We start from the raw sequence: 17,666 nt of genomic DNA, 5'->3' as shown, positions 1-17,666 counted from the left end.
AACAGACTACAATATTCTGAGTGCACGGATACAAGCACAAGTTTATGGATATTGGTCATTTAGTCACTTGGTAGTAAAGTCCCTATCCTTAAAAAGAGCAAAATGAAATAAGAGGTAAAACGAAAAGCAAAGAGACTGTGCATGTCTGCTAAACAGACAAGAATTTTTCAAATACCATCATACTTACAATATTAACAAATCCTTTATGCTAATCTCTGCTTATTGTTTAGCACAAGAAAGGTACAAAACAAAAAATGGGGTTCAACGCCAGAAAGAAGCATTGATTCAAATGTAAAGAAAGCCAGTAACACAAGGACAAAATGCACAGAAAATGTGTGCTGGTTTCAGCTGGAGTAATTTTCTTCACAGTAGCTACTATGGGGCTGTGTTTTGGATTTGTGCTGGACAACGGTGTTGATAACATAGAGATGTTTTAGTTACTGCTGAGCAGTGCTCCCACAGAGTCAAGGCCCCTTCTGCTGCTCATACCACCCCACCCACGAGGCGGATGGGGGTGCACAAAAAGCTGGGAGGGGACACAGCCAGGACAGGTGACCCCAAGTGACCACAGGGATATCCCACACCGTGCAGCGTCATGCTCAGTATATGAAGCTGGAGACGGAGGAAGGGAGGCACAGTGATGGTGTTTGCCTTCCCAAGTCACTGTTTGCACGTGATGGAGCCCTGCTGTCTTGGAGATGGCAGAACACCTGCCTCCCTGTGGGCAGTGGTGAATGAATGCCTTGTTTTGTTTTGCCTGCATGCACAGCTTTTGCTATACCTACTAAACTGTCTTTGTCTCAACCCACGAGTTTCCTCATTTTCACTCTTCTCACTGTCTTCCCAACCCCACTGGGAAGAATGAATGAGCAGCTGTTTGGGGCTTAGTTGTTGTTGGATATGGTTAAACTGTGATGATAAAAAAAACCAAACGAAACCAAAACACAATACTGCTCCACTCCAAACTGCTACAACATGATTTACAACAACTGCACTTACCAGTATGAACCCTGTCTTGATGGACTGCATCCAAATACATCCGCATTTCATTTGCATCCTTAACTGGTACCTTATCAATAGTCAGGAAGCTGGTATCCTTTAGTGTTAGCATCAGGCAGCACAGCTTTCTGCCATTCGGTCGTAAGGTCACAGTTTTAATGTTATGGCTTAGCTGAAAACAAGAATGTGACCATAAAGATAAATCCAATTTTAAAAGGCCAAAATACTTAGAAATTCAAACAAAGTACTTAAAATACAGAGGGTAAGAGACACTCGCACCAAAATACTTCTTGCTCCACTTCAAGCAAACATTAAACCTCACAGAATTAATGCAATCTGTGACCTGGGCATCTGACAGAACTGAAAGGACAGTATCACTATCTATCACTCAACAGTCTCTATGCTCCTGGATAAGCTTTCTGAAACTTGCTTTCCTATTGAGTGCGGTATTTCTGAACATATAGGAAAAACAACTTCATAAAGTCCCATTTTGCTAAAACTTCCACATCAAGTTTGAAATATAATTTCAGATGGGGAAAGTTTCAAATGTTAAATACAAACTTCTACTCACTTTACAATTTGCTCTCAGCGAAAACCGATTTGACATGGCTTCAAAAATTTGCTGGGGCAGTAAGTCAGTAAGAAACATGCTTAGTCTGTATGCAACATTATAACAATTAGGTGGTGTCAATCCTTTCAGGATTATGGATAAGCATAATTTTAGTAAGAGTTCGTTCTCCCTAATGATGCCACTGCTACTTTATTATAACTTTACTTAATTGTTACTTCGTGCTAAGTCACCTCTAAGAATTGGCAATTGGGTAAAGGCTCTACTATCCACTCAGGTTGAGGGTAACTCAAAAAGACCAAGATAGTACAAAATGTTCCATTGTCCACCAGTACAATTTTTTTTTTTCCACTAAGATCTCTAGCTTCTTGGAAAACCAACCTAGACACAACAGGAGCTTGTAAGAGAGGCTGGTAAGCCACCTGAATCAGGAACTGAGGGTTGGTTTTGCTGGGAACATTCTACTTTGTGTTCAATCCTTGTATTTTGGGTTGTTTTTTTGGGGGTGGGGTGTCGGGGGTTTGTTTGGTTTGGGTCTTTTTTAAATATAAGCTAAAAAATGTCTTCAAAGACCTAAGAATTGAATAATGGACTCCCAAGTTTTTCACCCTCTCTTAAAATATTGAGCCCAGTGCAAAGGTATTACAGTTACTTCACCATCTCAGTGCAACCCATTTCAAGTCAGAATGTTGTCATGAGAGGACTCTACCTCTACTCTTCATGCACTTGTCAGTGTCACAAAGTCTTGGGAGGTGGGGTAAACAAACTATTTCTCTTAATACAGATCTAGCATCTCGGAAAATAGTAGTCAGAGCTCTGAAACTTTATTAAAACGTATCATCTGATGTAAGAATTTGATGACACACCAGTCAGTGTAGAAAGAAATATAACCCTGGATCCATCCAAATGTTCCATTACAGAAAACTAAGAAGAAAGACAGGGAAATCACCCACAGTTCTCCCAGAGCAACTTGTCAAAAACCAGGGAATGCTACTTCTAAAGCCAGATTATCAGGAATTTGGCACACCTGAAGTGCGTGTTGACAGTCTGGGGCCAGCTCACAGAAGCTACACGAGCCTGCAGCGCAGGGGGCAGGCAGCTCTCCCTGCCTGCTGCTGGTTCCCAACAGTGCTCTTGTGCCAGTGCCCCTGTGGCTGATGGATGAATGGGACCAGCAAGCAGGTCCTCATGAACAATAACCACCATCCAAACAAAAATAATTGGTCTAATGATGCACCATTTCCTCCTCTTCCTTTGCTGCAGTCTTGGCTGCACGGTGCGCTATCACCCCCTCCACTACGTTCTGCACTCAGTCCTTTCCCCAGATTTACATGAAAAGCCTTCTCCGAGCTCACAAAGGGATCTGACAAGTGCCACAGACAGCAGATGTGCGAAAACTTGCCCCTCTAGGCCATGGTTGTCAGTTCTGTAGGCTTATCCTCCCCCTGGAACCACCCTTCCAGTCACTGTCACAGCGCATCATTCATCCGGGCAGAAAGGAGTATGTGAGAACGAGCATCCAGGGAATGCTTGAGTGGAGGAAGAGAACACCCTCCTCAGGAATAACATGGTCCAATGCTGGATTAAAAAAAACCTTCAGCCACAGCATCACACACGAGAAGGCAGATGATTCTTTTCAAGTCTCCAGCAACAGAGGTGGGGTCATCCCCAGCTAATGATTTTCTCATGCCTTGATTTCAAGGTAACACAAGCCTCCAGATTCTTTGCTGAGACTTTTCAGCACACTGAGGCAGCAAAACCTAATCTTTCAAAAATGAAGTGAACTTTTCTCCACAGCATCCACACAGAGAAATAAATGGCTCAGAGAAAGGCTTGGTGAACTGATAAAAAACAACAGTGGCACGAAAAAGCAGAAGCCAACATTTAGGTCAGTTGAGGCTGTTGCAAAGTTGCTAAATAAGATGGGAATTTTTTTTTATTCCAACTGCTCTTGTATCCTTTACATATCTTTAAAACATTATATACTTCTTAGAGAAAAAAAAAACACTTCCCTTTTGGTTTGGGGCATTTTTTTCAGAGAAGCTAGGAAGCCTGGACTGAAAATAACTATAGAATGAGAAAAATTTAGGCTGAATATTTCAAGAGAACCTTTAACAGTGATCTGTATCTGCATTTAAAACCGAAAACAGTAACAACCACTGTTCAGCAGAGCCTTGTATAAACAAGCAACAGGCTACCAGTGTATTAACAACATTACACTTCAGTTGGGAAAGCAGCAAGTACAAAGTGTTCAGGATCTTCACCTCCAGATAAGGCAAATGTGTCAGTAACAGAAAGGTTACAGGTTCCAAAAATCTGAAACATGATCCACAATGCTGTAGACTTTAGTAACTTCTCTCTGCCTTTTTAGTTCTTCCCATTCAGTTGTATCTTGATGCCCATCTTGGCAGATCCTTTAACTGTACTTGTAAATAATTTACTGGAGAGCTACACAAAGGGATTAGTGTTCAGGAAAGGAGGAACAAGAAACAGTGACAGAGGGAAGTTGGTGTGACACTTAATAGCTTTGAAGAGGACAGCTGTTCGCAAGAGAGCACAATCCACGCACTGTTAAAACAAAAGCCTTAATATTTGGCATACCTGAAACGTCTTTGGAATTCCTCCAACATTGTAGTGAACTACTAAACTCACTTTGTTGTCCTTCTCCACAATTTCAAAGCTCCCTTCTTTCCATTTTGTAATCCCGGTCTGCATGCTGCGCATCCGGACAGGTCCGTGGACCTTTAACAGAGCCATGCTCTCTCACGGATAAGAATTAACAAGAACAAATGTGCTCCGCCTGAAAAACCTGTTAAAAGGGAGAAACGGATAACTCGGCAGGCCAAACAGTGGCTAAAGAGAGACAGAAGCGTGGCTTGAACATTGCACAGGAGTTTAGTAGAACCGTTTTACTGCCACTTTTAAACACAGCGAAAAAGAGCTGGACAGCAGTGAAGGAAACTTAGATTAACAAAATCTCCCCCCATTTGGGCAGCAGTTCACTGATTCTTCACTGCTGAAAGCTGAGCAGATACAACTCCAGACACAAAACTCCCCGAAAAATCCTTTAAACAACGCCAGCGGATTTAAGTGAAGGAAAAGAAAGCGACCAAAGAAAGTCGGTAAGAGACGGGAACCAAAGCTTCGGAGGAAGCGCAAGAGGGAGAGAGGGAGCTCCTTTCGGACGGTGCTGCACCCACGGGCAGCCGGCGGTGGATCTCCGGCTCCTCCCGCTTCCCGCCCGGGAAAGCTCCGGTGCGAGGCACAGTCCCGCAGTCCCGGGCAGCTCGGCGGAGTGCATTCCCGGCAAAAACTCGACGGAATGAATGGAGCGGGCCCCGCGCTCAGCCGGGGCGGCGCTACCGGGGAGGATCCCCGGGGCATCCCGCAATCGGCTCGGCTCGGCTCGGCTCGGCTCGGCTCGGCCCGGCTCGGCCCGGCTCGGCATGGCGGCCCCACTCCCCTGCGGACCGGACCTCCCTTCTCTCCCCCCCCTCGCCCGCCCGCACGGGGGACACGGGGAGCGCCGCCCGGGCCGGGCCGGGCCGGGCCGGGCCGCTCTGAGAGGAGGCGGCACCGCGCGGCGGGAGGGGCGCGCAGCCGGGGGAGCGGGAAGAAGGAGGAGGAGGAGGAGGCTAAGGAGGAGGAGAGGGGGGGTCCCGGTCCTTGCGGTACCTGCGGTGCAGGCGGGTCCGGGCAGTCCCGGTGAGGCCCGGTGGGGGCGGGGCCGGGGACGGATGGCGGGAACCGGCGGCGGCAGCGGCGCAAGACGCCGCGCGACGCGCGCCCGCTCACGTCAGCGCGGCGGCGCCTTCCCGGCGCGCCCTGCGCGCGCGCGCCCGCCAGCGGCTCGCGCAGGCGCCGTCCCGCCCCCCCGCTCCCGGCGTGCCCCGCGCGGAGGGTGAGGGGTCGCGGCCGCTCCGGGCCCGCGATGGCGGCCTGAGGGGACACTGGCACCGGCACCGACCATGCACAGCCTGGCCACGGCCGCGGTGAGCCGCGGGACGGCGCTGGGGAGGAGCCCCGCTGGGCGGGGAGCGGGGGCGAGGCCGCTGGTCGCTGCGAGGGGCCGTTCCCTCGCCCTCGGCCGGAGCGCGGCGGGCGGAGTTGGACTGGCGGGGCGGCGGAGCCTCGGGGAGCTCCGGCCCCGCGGGTCTCTCTGGCAGCATCCTCGCTCCGGCCGCTCCCCCGGGGCTTCTCCGGGCTGGGCTCTGCTCCTCGCGGGGCCGCTTGCCTCGTCCGAGGGTTTCCCGCTGGGGGTTCCGGCTCTGCCTCCTCCGCCTGGTGTGCATCGCGTAGGGCTTTCCTCCCTCCCTGCGTCTGGGGGGTGCCTCTTGTCGCGAATGAGTGCTCTAAGGTCGCTTTAAAGAATCGCCAGCAATGATATCGACAAAAGCAGGTTTAATGTAAGAGCAGAACGGTGACAAAGTTTGTTGGCTCTACTGCTTGCTGGCTGGTTAAAGTACAGGGAGAAAAAGCAAGCAAAAATCTAAAATCAATTAATCAATCTACAACCAAAAATTAACCCCAAAAATTATTAGCGAGGGGGTGGGTGAGGAAGAAAAGGGTAAGGATAATAAGGAAGACCCTCACAAGGTTCAGGATAGACCCCTTCTTACATTGACCTTTAAACACTCATTCACAACAGCTCCTGGGTGCCCACCCACCTCCTCTGCCCCCTGGGGAGCTGTTTTACTTCTGGCCTTGACTGCAGAGGGAAAGAGGAGGTAAGGAAAAGTACTTCAAGGGCAGTAGGTGAGCCGGAGGAAAGGCAGAGGCTGGCTGTTTTGCTTCTCTTTTCCTGTAGGCGGTGCTTGCTCCCACCCCCCTTAGGGAACTGCCAAGGTGGGATGTGGTTCCTGATGTTCAGGCTGGGAGGAGTGGAACTGTGCCTTGGCCTGCGTGGGTTCAGAAAGGGAAGCTGAGTTTGAGGGATGTGGTTGTTGTCTCGGATCTCTCACCTGAGTGGGTTTGTGGTTTGGTTTTCACTTCTCCAAATGCACCTTCGTGGTGCGTGTGAGACTTCCTAGGGCTGACTGTGTCTTGTGTGTGCTGGGTGTGGGAAGGGTATTGCAAAACCAACAGTCAGAGCTGTTTCAAGTGAACTTAGCTCAAGGGTCACTAATAAGGTGATGAGCGAGCCAAGTTCTGATGAACGGGAGTTGAGAGAACTGTTTAAGTTTTCCCACTTTGTTCAGGTGGTCGTGACTTTAGCTGGTTCCTGGAGTGCTGACAAATATTCTGATTTAAAGTAATGCTTTCCAGAGCACGGAAGGGTGTGCAAGATCATGGTGAACTCTCTTAATGAGCATTTACATCTTTATAGCAATCTGATTCTGAAGTGTTTGTTGAAATGCACAAAGGACCCCCATTATATGTATCTCCCATTAATCTGCTGTGTATATTCTAGCCACCTCTCTTTTTTTAAGACAATATTAAAAAAAAGTTTGCATCAGGAATAGAGATCAGCTTTATTTCAGGACTCACTCGAATGCATGTTTAATTTATACAGAGTTTATGCTACCAGGTAGTCCTGTACTGAAATATTTCCTACCACAGTTAGTTAATTGGGTTAGACTGAAGGTGACAGGGAAGGGAGTTTGGCTCTGGAAATTTGCTCAGGACCTGTGGTAACAAGCTGTAAATAGCTGTAAGGCATTGAAAGCTCAGCTCCAATCACCTGATTTGCTGCTATGGAAGTTCAAAGTTCATTTGGGTATTTTTAAGCAGATGATCTGTCAAGATAGTTGAAAAAGCACATGTATCCAGCTAGTCAGTGTTCTGCTTTTGCTGACCAGTACTTCTACCAGTGTGCATAGCAATAACTGCTCTGTTAGAAAGAAAAGCCATTTGTGTAAATATGTTTGTTATGTGATTGTTGGGGGTGTAATCAGGCACGGATGTTTGAAGTAATGTTTTTTCTGTTGAGGAAGGTGTTACAAGGTATTTCACGGTGTGCAGGGATGGCAAATTTGTGCTGTGGTGCTGTTGGTAAGTTCCACTTTCCCCTGTGTTCAAAAGAAAGTCTGCCTGGCAGGGTTCTGTCTTTGACCTTGCAGGTTTTATGTGGCCCTCAGGGTTCCCCAGAATTTTGGGTTCTAGAAGAAGGAACAGCAATGAAGTAGGAAATTAGGAAAAAATATGTCTTTCTGTTTAAACTAAAGTGAAAGGAGCAATTGTAGAGCCTGTGAAAAGCAGTTTGTTCTGGCTAAGGCAGATATTGGACATCATAAACTTAATTGTGTGGAAAATCTACTTAGTGTTCTCTAGGGATCACAAGCACATGATTGTGCTTTTAAAGGGTCGATGTATTTAAGCTTACAGGAACTGAAACTTCCAGTGAGTCTAGAAAAACAGATGGAAGCTTTAGATAATGCCGTTGTAACAACATTATTGCTACACTGCTTGTCACTCCACCATCCCAAATAAAAACAAATGAGCTGTGTGGATTCCCCTCTTTTTCAGCTTCAATGTAAAAGTTGCCATTACACTCACGGCTGTAAGGGCACAATAAACTTGTTAGGATTTCTAATTTAGTGTGAGATTTTGCAAAAAAAAAAAAAAATTAAAATTGAGTAGATGAATGTCGTGGTTCTGGCCAGGACAGGGTTAATTTTTGTAGTAGCTTGGAGGCAGAGGGGGGAACGAGTGAGGCTTGTGGTTTGGAGTGGCTTCAGTGGAAGCACTAAATTGGAGAATACTATTCCTACAACAGTGAGAAAAAAAAGAGGATGAGAGGAAAGATGAACATCTGAAAGGTATTTGAATTCTTGATTACAGGGATTGATAACACTACATTGGCTTATATATAGGCATTAAGGTTAAATAATATGATGAAAATGGCTGGGGGAGAGAGAAATCCTGTAGCGGGGGAGGAATCTCTTTGGACATGACTATGGATTTAAAATGGGGATGAACAGAGGAGGGAAACCTTCACAGAAATAGAGACAGAAAGCTCTGCCGGTGTCTGCCAAAGCTTAAGAAGTCTCTCCATCCCTCCAGTAGTTCTGGTCCTGCCTCTGCCATGTGGCTTCAGGTTTGGTTCCAGTCACTTTCAGTTCCTGAGCTGCCTTGCATTCTCTTGTGTCTCTTGGTGATGAACTGCTTGGGGGTAGCGTTGCTGTCATTGCAGTACAGGATCTGCTCACATCTGTTGTGGTGAGCGCCTGACGAATTTCAGTCAGGGTTAAAAAACAAAGAAGGAAACACAGTCCTGTTCCCATCTGGGATCGCTGGGCACAGGGGGATGGTTGCACATGGGCTGGCTCAGGAGCAGGAGTGAGAGAAACTTTCACTGGAAGGCTTGTACCTTGCCTTCTCCACAGAAACTATGATACAGTCTCTCTTTTCCTCCCTATTTTTTTTGTTTTGAGAACTTGTTTGCCTGGATTGTACTTTCTTCCTGATGTTCCAAGAGAGGCAGAAGAGAAATCCTGGATTTCTCCCAAGTAGTAGAAAATGGGTCTTGATTATGAATACAGATCTACCCTTCTCTGGGATGAATATGAAACATTGGGAACAGTAGGTGTTACTGGCTGTGACCCCTGTCATGCTGGTATTGGAGTAGTGAGAATTTTTCTATTATTTGTATGAATGTTTTTCTCATGTACATTGGGTGAATCCCATTGGCAATTTCCAGTGTTGTGGGTGTTTTTGGAGGGAAAAAGGTAGCATCTGCTTTACTTTGAATTTGTGGAATCTTGCTCTTGAAGCATGAAATGAATGTGTGCTAAATGCAGGTGGAAAAAAGGATAGCTGGCTGGAATGTGTGTCACACCCTGGGAGCTCTGCTGGCACAGGCAGGCAGCAGCTTGGCTCTCACACTGCTGAATGAAGCTACAAGGTACTGCTTGACAAGAGGATTAAGGGCGACTGTCTCAACAAGTCGGGCCAGAAAGTAATACCTTTGCATTTCCAGTAGGTGAAGTAATAAGACCAATCCAAGGAAGGGATGGATCCATGTCCGGTGCATCTTTAAGAAGCTTTAGTTCCCACCCTCCCAGTCAGGAGTTTCTTCAGAGCTTTTTGGCCATTCTGACAAGCTGTGGAAAGGTTTGGTTGAGAACTGGATAAAATGTTTGGACTGAAGTTTTCTTGTCTCCCTCCCAGCCTGTGCCAACGGCACTGGCTCAGGTTGACCGTGAAAAGATTTACCAATGGATCAATGAGCTGTCCAGCCCTGAGACACGGGAGAATGCACTGCTGGAGCTGAGCAAGAAGCGTGAGTCTGTGCCTGACCTCGCCCCGATGCTGTGGCATTCGTTTGGCACCATCGCAGCACTCCTTCAGGTGGGTCAGACTGCCCGTGGTGCAGCACCAGCACGTGTCAGAGCTGATGTGTCCATGGTGGGGACCTGGGGAGGCACTGCCATTGCTGGGAGTATGATCTATGTTAGATCGTCTGAGGGGAGCAGATGTGGGAAGCTTGTTTACTGTTAATCATCATTAACAAGGTGATGTGTGCAGAGACTGATATTTCTAATTAGACAGCTTACATAGTTGGGAGGGGAATAGGAATGTTCTTGGATGTATGAGCTCCCTGTGGGTCCCATTCTGCTTCTTTTAAAACAATGTTATAGCAGAACCATGAGAGTCTTTCACCTAAGATTGCAGGTTTGGTTTCTTTTGCATGAGTGTACTTTCTGATCAGAAGGTTGCCCTTGCAGGGACCCTGCCTGGAAAGGCAGCAGGGAAATGCTCCTCACTGCTGCAGATACCCTTGCAAGGGAAGGTCCCTGCATTTCATGTGAAACTGAGCAGCTCAGCTTGTTGCTGGGCAAACCACTCTGCAGCTGATGACTGGCTGTCACTCAATGCCAAATCTGGTAATTTCTTTCCAAGGAGGAAAGAAAGAGTGCAGCATTGGCAATGTCAGACTCTTGACTGAGTGGCCCTGACAAGCAAAGAAAATTACAAGGGAGCTGTAGCTGGAAGCAGGCAGATTTCTGAATCGGATTTCTCAACCTCAGCTGCTTCCCCTGCATTGAGTTAGAAGAGTAGGAGCAACTACACTGTGAGCAGAGTGGGTGTCCTCTGCCTCTAGGATGCCTCTTTGATCTGGAAGTTCAAAACAGAGTCTACAGTAATAAAGAGCCAAGAAATCAAATGAACCCTTTGTTTTTTTACTGAAACTAAGGGTTTGCATGCGTTCCTGTGACTCCTTGTCAAATTGGCTGACCCAGCTCTGCCTTTGCCTGGGCAGCATGGTGGCTGCATTGTAACTTCAAAGTGATGCTTGATGAAAGCAGACTGTCATCTGCTGTCACCACAGTCCCTTGCTGGACACATGCTTTGGGGTAACTTTCTGCTATTTTTCTCCTTTAACTTTTCTATCCCTGTTAATTTTTAGGAAATTGTAAATATTTACCCATCCATCAACCCTCCGACTTTGACAGCCCATCAGTCCAACAGAGTCTGCAATGCTTTAGCTCTACTACAATGTGTTGCATCACACCCTGAAACGAGGTAAGCATTTCCAAATGTGTGAGTTTTTGGAGGTGTTGATGTTGGCAGCTCAGCCTGTGTGTTTGACTCCAGAAGTACATAAGCTCCTTTCTCTTTTACTTAGAGAAATGGAACAGACCATAAAGCTGGTAGATGAATAGCTGCCTTCTGCTTTCACTTGCTTGCATGGATTATCAGGATACAGCTTTATGGTGGTCCTAAATGCATTGCATCCCCTGGATCATCCTAAGGTCTTGCAAATTTCCAAAACATTCAATTGTGGCAGCTCTTGGAAGGTCAGCCAAAGCTAAGGGCACCTTTGTGTTGAGTGTGTGTGCAGGATCCTTGTTTAATGAGCTTACATCTATTTAGACAAGCAGCTTACAGTTATTCAGACCAGCTGTTGAAGGGGTGAAATGGGCAGGATTTTCTCAGTCTGTGCTCAGCCAGTGTCAGCAGGGGAAAATATGATGTTGGTTCAACTGAAATCAGTAGCTATCAGGGATCCATAATCTCATGCTTCTATTTTTGCTGAGCAGCAGCATGGCTGAAGTTTTTTTTGAGCTGCTGCAAAGCAGTGTTACACAGCAACCCTCCATGAGATAACCAAATAAATAGGGTAGTTTTACAGTACTCACCTTTACATTTTAAATTTGAAAACAAAATTGAAGAAGTATGTTGGATGACTGTGCAAGGGAGCTTCCCTCCACTAGCAGAGTAATCTCCAGATTTCTCCCTGCAGTCTGTATTTTTCACTACTGCCAGAAGACAGTGTGAAGGCTCTTGGGGAAAAGGTGTCAGTGCACATTTAAACTGGTGATGCCTAGAGTTAGCCACTTGGTATTTCTGTCATGCATTGAGGATGACTGTCCTTACCCCTGAGAGCCTGCAGGGTGAAATGTGACGGTGAATGTACAAAGCAGAGGGTCTGGGTAGCAGGAAGAGGTAATAAAAACAGCAGGGCATGCTCTTTTCCTGGTCAGCTGGAAGCAGCACTGCAGGCAGCTGACAGATCAGGTGCTCTGATCAGGTTTTGTGCTGTGCCCAGTGCAGAATTTACTTCATGCCCTTCTATCAGAGATAGAACTGTTACACACTTTTGAGGAGCAGCAGCAGTGGTGTCCAGCAGCCTGAGGCTCTGTGTGGTAGTGCTGGATTGTATGCTCACTTTGCTTTCCTTGTTGCTCATATTGCGTGTACGCCCTTTCCCACAGGTCAGCTTTTCTGGCAGCTCATATCCCTCTCTTCCTGTACCCCTTCCTGCACACCGTCAGCAAGACACGTCCGTTTGAGTACCTGCGGCTCACGAGCCTTGGAGTGATTGGTAAGCAGCCAGACTAATGCTGGAGCAGTGGTCTCCTGTTGAGTTAGAGCAGTTCATGCACTGGGCAAAGAGATCTGCATGACCAAAGTCGGGGGTCTCTTTGTATTGGCATCTTCCGAGTTCTGTAGTGTTAAGAGGAGCAGCTGCTCCTTTTCCATCAGTTGTGGAGGCAATTCCACTAAATTCTTCTTAATGTGTGGGCTTTTCACTTATAAAAACCCGTTGAAGACTAAATGCAAAAATATGTTTCTGTGAGTACAAGCACCTGCAGACTTGTTATGCCTTCACCCTCAGCCCTCCCAGCTAGACATTGGGATGGGTGGGTGCAGGCTGGGTTTTCTTTGGGTTTCTGTCATTGATTGATTTAGCTTTATTTGCCCTGTCTTCCCCTTAGCCTGTTTTTTTTCTTCTTTCTACCTCAAACCTTTCAATGTGTGAAGTAAGAGGGTCTTAAAATGCACTTTTTTCTCCCCGAGGTTGTTGTGGGTGGCATAAAGCTCTTGTGTTTGTGTTACTGCTGAGGGAGAACCAAGAGTGTATCCCCTTTCTGAAAAACAAACAACCCCCAAACCCAGCTTGATTACTTTTAGGCTGCCAAAATGATTTCTTCTCCAGCTATGCACAGCAACATATTTAGGATGACGGTTGCTCTGCCTGCTGTTCAGACTGAACGGTTCCTGGGGATGGCAGAGCCCAGGCCCTCTTTGAAAGGTGAGATTTTTTGAAACAATTTATTGATTGATTTTTGTCTTTTGTTTCTCCTTCAAGGCGCCTTGGTGAAAACTGATGAGCAAGAAGTCATAAATTTCTTACTGACAACAGAAATTATCCCCCTGTGCTTACGCATTATGGAGTCTGGCAGTGAGCTCTCCAAAACGGTACCTATTTTTTTTGTGTTAATAAAGACTTTTTGTTGTTCATCCCTTACTGACCAGGAGCAGGTACCCTGCAGAGTTGGCTTTTGTCCTGTTGGAAGTGGTGGGACAAGTCTGGGTGGAGTTTTAGCCTTCTCAAAAACCAAACAAACCAAAACCTGAGGCCGCTCTTAAGTGGCCCAGCAGTAGTTGCTGTCTTACGCAACCTGCATCCACTCATTTTGTACACTCTGATTTGTCTCCATCTCTTTTCTTTAGACAGATGCCAAGCATTGTGTACTGTCCTGCATTTTCTTTTGGCTTTTAACTTTCACTGAATAAAGCATTTGCTGCCTACTGAAAGGCCTTTCAGCTTTGGGGCTGCCTTGAAAAGAGCACCACACAAAGGCTGTCCCTTTTCGGGGTAGATAAGTTGTTTATATTCTTTGTTTTCTGCTTTTTTTCCCTTTCTAGGTTGCTACGTTTATTCTTCAGAAAATCCTCCTGGATGACACAGGGCTGGCATACATCTGTCAGACTTATGAGCGGTTTTCCCATGTTGCCATGATACTGGTAAGATAATTTGGTTTTAAAGGGGTTTTTTTGCATTTAAAAAGGACAAAATTATACTGTAGCAGCCAGCTTCTTCAACAGCTACTTTACTACTGTCTGGCTGGAGCATAGGATGAGGGAGGCAAATCATTCTTGGACTAATTGCTTGTGACACTGTAGCTCTCTGCTTCCATGTTTCCTCTGAATATCTCTATTTTGCATATCAAGAGAACACATACTGAGTCCTCAGTAAACCTCTCCAGAAAGGGAAAAGAGTTTTCAGAGTGGAATGTGAATTGATTTAATTTTGTGTAAGAATGATCACACAGTTCAGATCATGAATCCATGTCCCATCTCTGTCCTCACAACAGGCTGAAAGAGCAGCAGGTTGAGTGAAGGAGTGGGAGCAGGGCAAGTGTATGATACTTGTTCTCATAGCAGTCTCACAGCTGTCAGCTACTTTGAGCTTTGGATTTCTGCGGCCAGTTGTGGGTTTTCTGTGCTGTAAACCCCAGTGTTCCTATCCTTGAACCCACAGAAACATTCTGCATCCACAGTGTCTTTGACCAAGGAGTTTGACAGGTTTCCTGTTTGCTGCCTGGAATGCCACCCTCCTTTTTTTCCTTTTTGAATCTGGCTCCTACCGGCTGCTGCATGTGCTCTCATTTTTGTGTTGGAGCACAGAGAGAGCAGACAACTTCTGTCCATTCTCTGTTTCCTGTAATGGACAAGTTTGGGTACTCATAATTTTTTCATCCCAGGAGTAATATCCCCAGCTTGAGCTTTATCTCTGAGCTCACCAAGGGAAACATGCTTGCCCTGAAATAGTTATTGCCATGCTTCTGCATGCACTTGATTGCTTTTTAAAGAGCAGTCTCAGGAGAAGAAAATGCAGCAGTAAGTTAAGCACTTAGCAATCCTGGTTCTCTGACTAAATGCTGTTCTCTCATTAGGAATATTTATTTGTCTGTTTTTGCAAATGTAAAGAAAATGTTACCTCCTAATTCACCCACAAACAGGAAAATATGAATGATTGTGAGCTGACGTTCATAATGTTCAATGTGATGCGATTTTTGCATTCAAGAAAAAAATCAGCTTCGATGGAAGTACATCTGGCTCAGTGGCAAAGTGAAGGATATAATTAGAAACCCTGGAATAGGGGAAGGAAGGAGACGATACCATTCCCAGACATGAATTGTTCCTTAAACACAGAAGGATGTGGGTGTGTAAAGCAGTGTTAGCATGGAAGAAGTCCTAGCTGTGGTATAGTCCCATCATTGGGTGAAGCACTGACAGGATCAATATTCCATAGTGCTTTCAAAAATCAGTTTAGTGTACCTCCTGTTTCATGAGAGTTGGTGTACTTCCGTGTCTGCCGGTAACTGAGTAAGATTTTACACAAGTATCAGATGCTTTTAAAAGAGGAAGTTAGTATTTCCCATCCAGGAGCTTTTGGAGGAGCTTGTGGTTCTTTATTTCGAAGAAATATTGGTATCCTGGGGAATTGCTGGGAACAGGAAGCTTGCAAAAGGGCAGATGAGAGGGACCTGCTAATTGCTAAGTGCCTGGATATCCAAATACAGGTGACTTTGGCTAATGAGGAAAATTATTAGCTTTAGCCAAGGTAGTTTACAGGAAAAAACCCAACTTGTTGGGCAGATTTGATTGACTCCTAAAGTCAATACAAGCGAGCAGTCTGTTAAATTCCTTCAGAGCAGGCATGTGAAGGCAGCTGCACTGTTTGCTTGGCTGGGCATGTTCAAAGGTGCAGCCATGTGCAAAGTCCTACTTAGTGTGAGGATTGGAAGCTGGGCCAGGGAGATCTGCCCTGCCCTTGCCTCCCTGGAACAGCTTCATGAGGGATGTAGCAGAAAGAAAATAGATCTCTTGGGTGCATGCTAAGACCAGATGTGGATCAGATGCTACAAGTGCTGTAGGTTAGCTCAGTCCTTCGGCATGGCTTCCCAGGCTATTGCTAATGTCTTAAAAGGGTGTTGAAATGAAGGGAATGCAGATGAGATCAGGGAGTGTTGCCGAGCTTGGGAACACACCTCACGGGGTGACTCAGCCTGAGCTTATCAAAGTGTTTGGGATGTTTCCACGAGTGGTAGAAACCCCAGGTTCTCTTTAATCTCACAAAGGGCTGGACCACTAAGCAGTCCTGGGAAGGAAAAACCAAACAGAGATGAGACAAGCTTTCCCCAAGCTGCTGGGAGAACCCTTTCCAAGTCATGCCTTCTTCTCAAAGGCATCTTGGCAAGCAGTGCCAGGCTCTGTGTAGGGGTATCCAGAGGAAAGGTAATGGGCTGTGCTGCATGGGAAGCCAGAGTGAGTGATCTAACAGCCTTTCCAGTCTCTGCTGATCGTGAAGCTGTTCTTATAAAGACTTTAACTGGTGGCACTGGCCTCTGTCAAACAGGGTAAAATGGTCCTGCAGCTCTCCAAGGAGCCATCAGCACGGCTGCTGAAACATGTTGTCCGCTGCTACCTTCGCCTTTCCGATAACCCCAGGTAAACATTTTAGGAGTTTGGGCAGGGGCTTCTTCTCCACTGGAAGCACAGTTCTTTTCCGCAGTGCCTTCTTGGTGGGAATCAAAGTTCCTGGTCTGCCAGCCTTAGTTCAGTGTAGAAGATGGGTGGGTTTTTTTGCTTTGATTTTTTTATTGCAAATCCCAGGACCATTTGTGGTACATGGGAGAAACAGAGACTGTTTGGGGCTTGTGCAAATTCAAGCTGTGCAGTTCACAACTGCCTGAGCTCAAATGTAGATTGAACAAGGTACAGGGGAGGGCCTGAGGTGGAAGGTATGCTATACTTCCCCTCTTCTGCATCAAATGAGCTGTTGTCAGTAGAAGCCAACAGATGAAATTCTGTTGAGAGAGTACAAACTGATCTCCTGCTGACCAGCAGCTCTGCCCAAAGCTGCCAGGTGTGCAGCTTTGTTGCCTTGGCATCTCCTGGCATTCATCACTTGACTGACAGGTGTCAGAGTGCAGGGGCTGGCTTTGTGGGGTTTAGCATGAGGAGTGGGAGCCGCATTAGCTGGCTGAGTGCCACATGCTGCAGTGCTGCTGCTCAGTGCTGTCCGCGGCTGCTTCTGCCAGGGAGACCTCCAGGCAAAGGAACACTGTTCCCAGTGGGGTTTGCTCCCCCCTTGCCCCTGTGAGTTTATTTGTTGGGCCCCGTTTCTTGTCTCTTGATGTAGGGCACGTGAAGCTCTCAGGCAGTGCCTTCCTGACCAGCTGAAGGACACCACCTTCGCCCAGGTCCTGAAGGATGACACCACCACAAAGCGCTGGCTGGCTCAGCTCGTCAAGAACCTGCAAGAGGGTCAAGTCACTGACCCACGGGGCATCCCTCTTCCTCCGCAATGACTGCTGGGGGAGGTGGGGAACTGGGGAAGAAACAGCTCAGGTTTACAAAGAACCAGAAACAGGTGACCTCTTCTGCAACAAACTGGGCTCGCCAGCTGGCTGCCAGCCTGTCGGACCATCCCACCCAGCCAAAGGGCTGCTCTGTAGCAGCACGCCTCCAGGGATCCCAACACCAGCAAATGCTGATACTACAGCTTAAAAAAAAACAAAAACAAAAAAGGTCAATAAATACCATCTGTAGAGATCCCAGTCTCTCTGGGAGGCTTGGGTGGCATCCCTGCCCCCACCTCCAGGCAGGGGGTAGTGCAGATGTCTCCTCTTCCAGCAAGCTCAGCCTCCGCCCGAGCGGTGCACAACTCCGGGTGTGCACGCCACATCCCTCCAATTCCTTGTCACTTCTTGTTTACACGTCTTGTTTAGATGCGTGAACTGAATAAAAGCTGATCCAGTTGTTTTATCCCCTCTTAATACTACTACTCAGCTGCAGATAGCCCCGGGACAGCTTTTTTCCCTACCAGCACGTCCTTGCTCCTGGCTCTGCATCCAGCTGG

The 17,666-nt window shown here is 46.9% G+C and overlaps 2 protein-coding genes across 4 annotated transcripts in view; one reads left to right on the top strand and one right to left on the bottom strand.

Moving 5' to 3' along the window:
* The window catches only part of USP37 (ubiquitin specific peptidase 37), a 34,902-nt gene extending 30,435 nt beyond the window's left edge, over positions 1–4,467 (bottom strand). The window contains exons 1-2 of the mRNA XM_027879398.1: positions 4,169–4,467; positions 1,000–1,171 (exon numbers count right to left, since the gene is read on the bottom strand). Coding sequence (XP_027735199.1) covers positions 1,000–1,171; positions 4,169–4,324 — 328 coding nt within the window. The 5' untranslated portion in view covers positions 4,325–4,467. The remainder of the gene's footprint in view (positions 1–999; positions 1,172–4,168) is intronic.
* A 992-nt stretch (positions 4,468–5,459) lies between these two features.
* CNOT9 (CCR4-NOT transcription complex subunit 9) lies at positions 5,460–17,572 on the top strand. Of its 3 annotated transcripts, XM_027879358.1 has the most exons (9): positions 5,512–5,559; positions 6,113–6,294; positions 9,677–9,856; positions 10,917–11,032; positions 12,226–12,335; positions 13,104–13,213; positions 13,664–13,762; positions 16,161–16,252; positions 16,941–17,572. In XM_027879358.1, exons 3-9 carry the CDS (start codon positions 9,815–9,817, stop codon positions 17,113–17,115), a joined length of 744 nt encoding a protein of 247 aa, XP_027735159.1. In that variant the 5' UTR covers positions 5,512–5,559; positions 6,113–6,294; positions 9,677–9,814; the 3' UTR covers positions 17,116–17,572. The 3 variants fall into 3 exon arrangements, with proteins under 3 accessions (XP_027735149.1, XP_027735139.1, XP_027735159.1); XM_027879348.1 differs by lacking the exon at positions 6,113–6,294 and having other exon boundaries at positions 5,460–5,559; positions 16,947–17,572; XM_027879338.1 differs by lacking the exon at positions 6,113–6,294 and having other exon boundaries at positions 5,460–5,559.
* The last annotated feature ends 94 nt before the right edge of the window (positions 17,573–17,666 follow it).

The sequence above is a fragment of the Empidonax traillii genome, unplaced genomic scaffold (genome assembly GCF_003031625.1).
Source record: "Empidonax traillii isolate 1590-97213 ecotype Southwest subspecies unplaced genomic scaffold, ASM303162v1 scaffold5:size3517227, whole genome shotgun sequence".
In the NCBI taxonomy this organism is placed as follows: Eukaryota; Metazoa; Chordata; class Aves; order Passeriformes; family Tyrannidae; genus Empidonax; species Empidonax traillii.
This window is presented reverse-complemented; position numbering and strand designations above follow the sequence as displayed.

Bases quoted from the DNA above. Each gene is read 5' to 3' on its own strand.
- CNOT9 (XM_027879338.1), top strand. From the start codon at position 5,536: ATGCACAGCCTGGCCACGGCCGCG. The intron at 13,214-13,663 runs GTACCTATTTTT...TTCCCTTTCTAG, and splicing joins GCAGTGAGCTCTCCAAAACG to GTTGCTACGTTTATTCTTCA. The intron at 16,253-16,940 runs GTAAACATTTTA...TCTTGTCTCTTG, and splicing joins CGCCTTTCCGATAACCCCAG to ATGTAGGGCACGTGAAGCTC.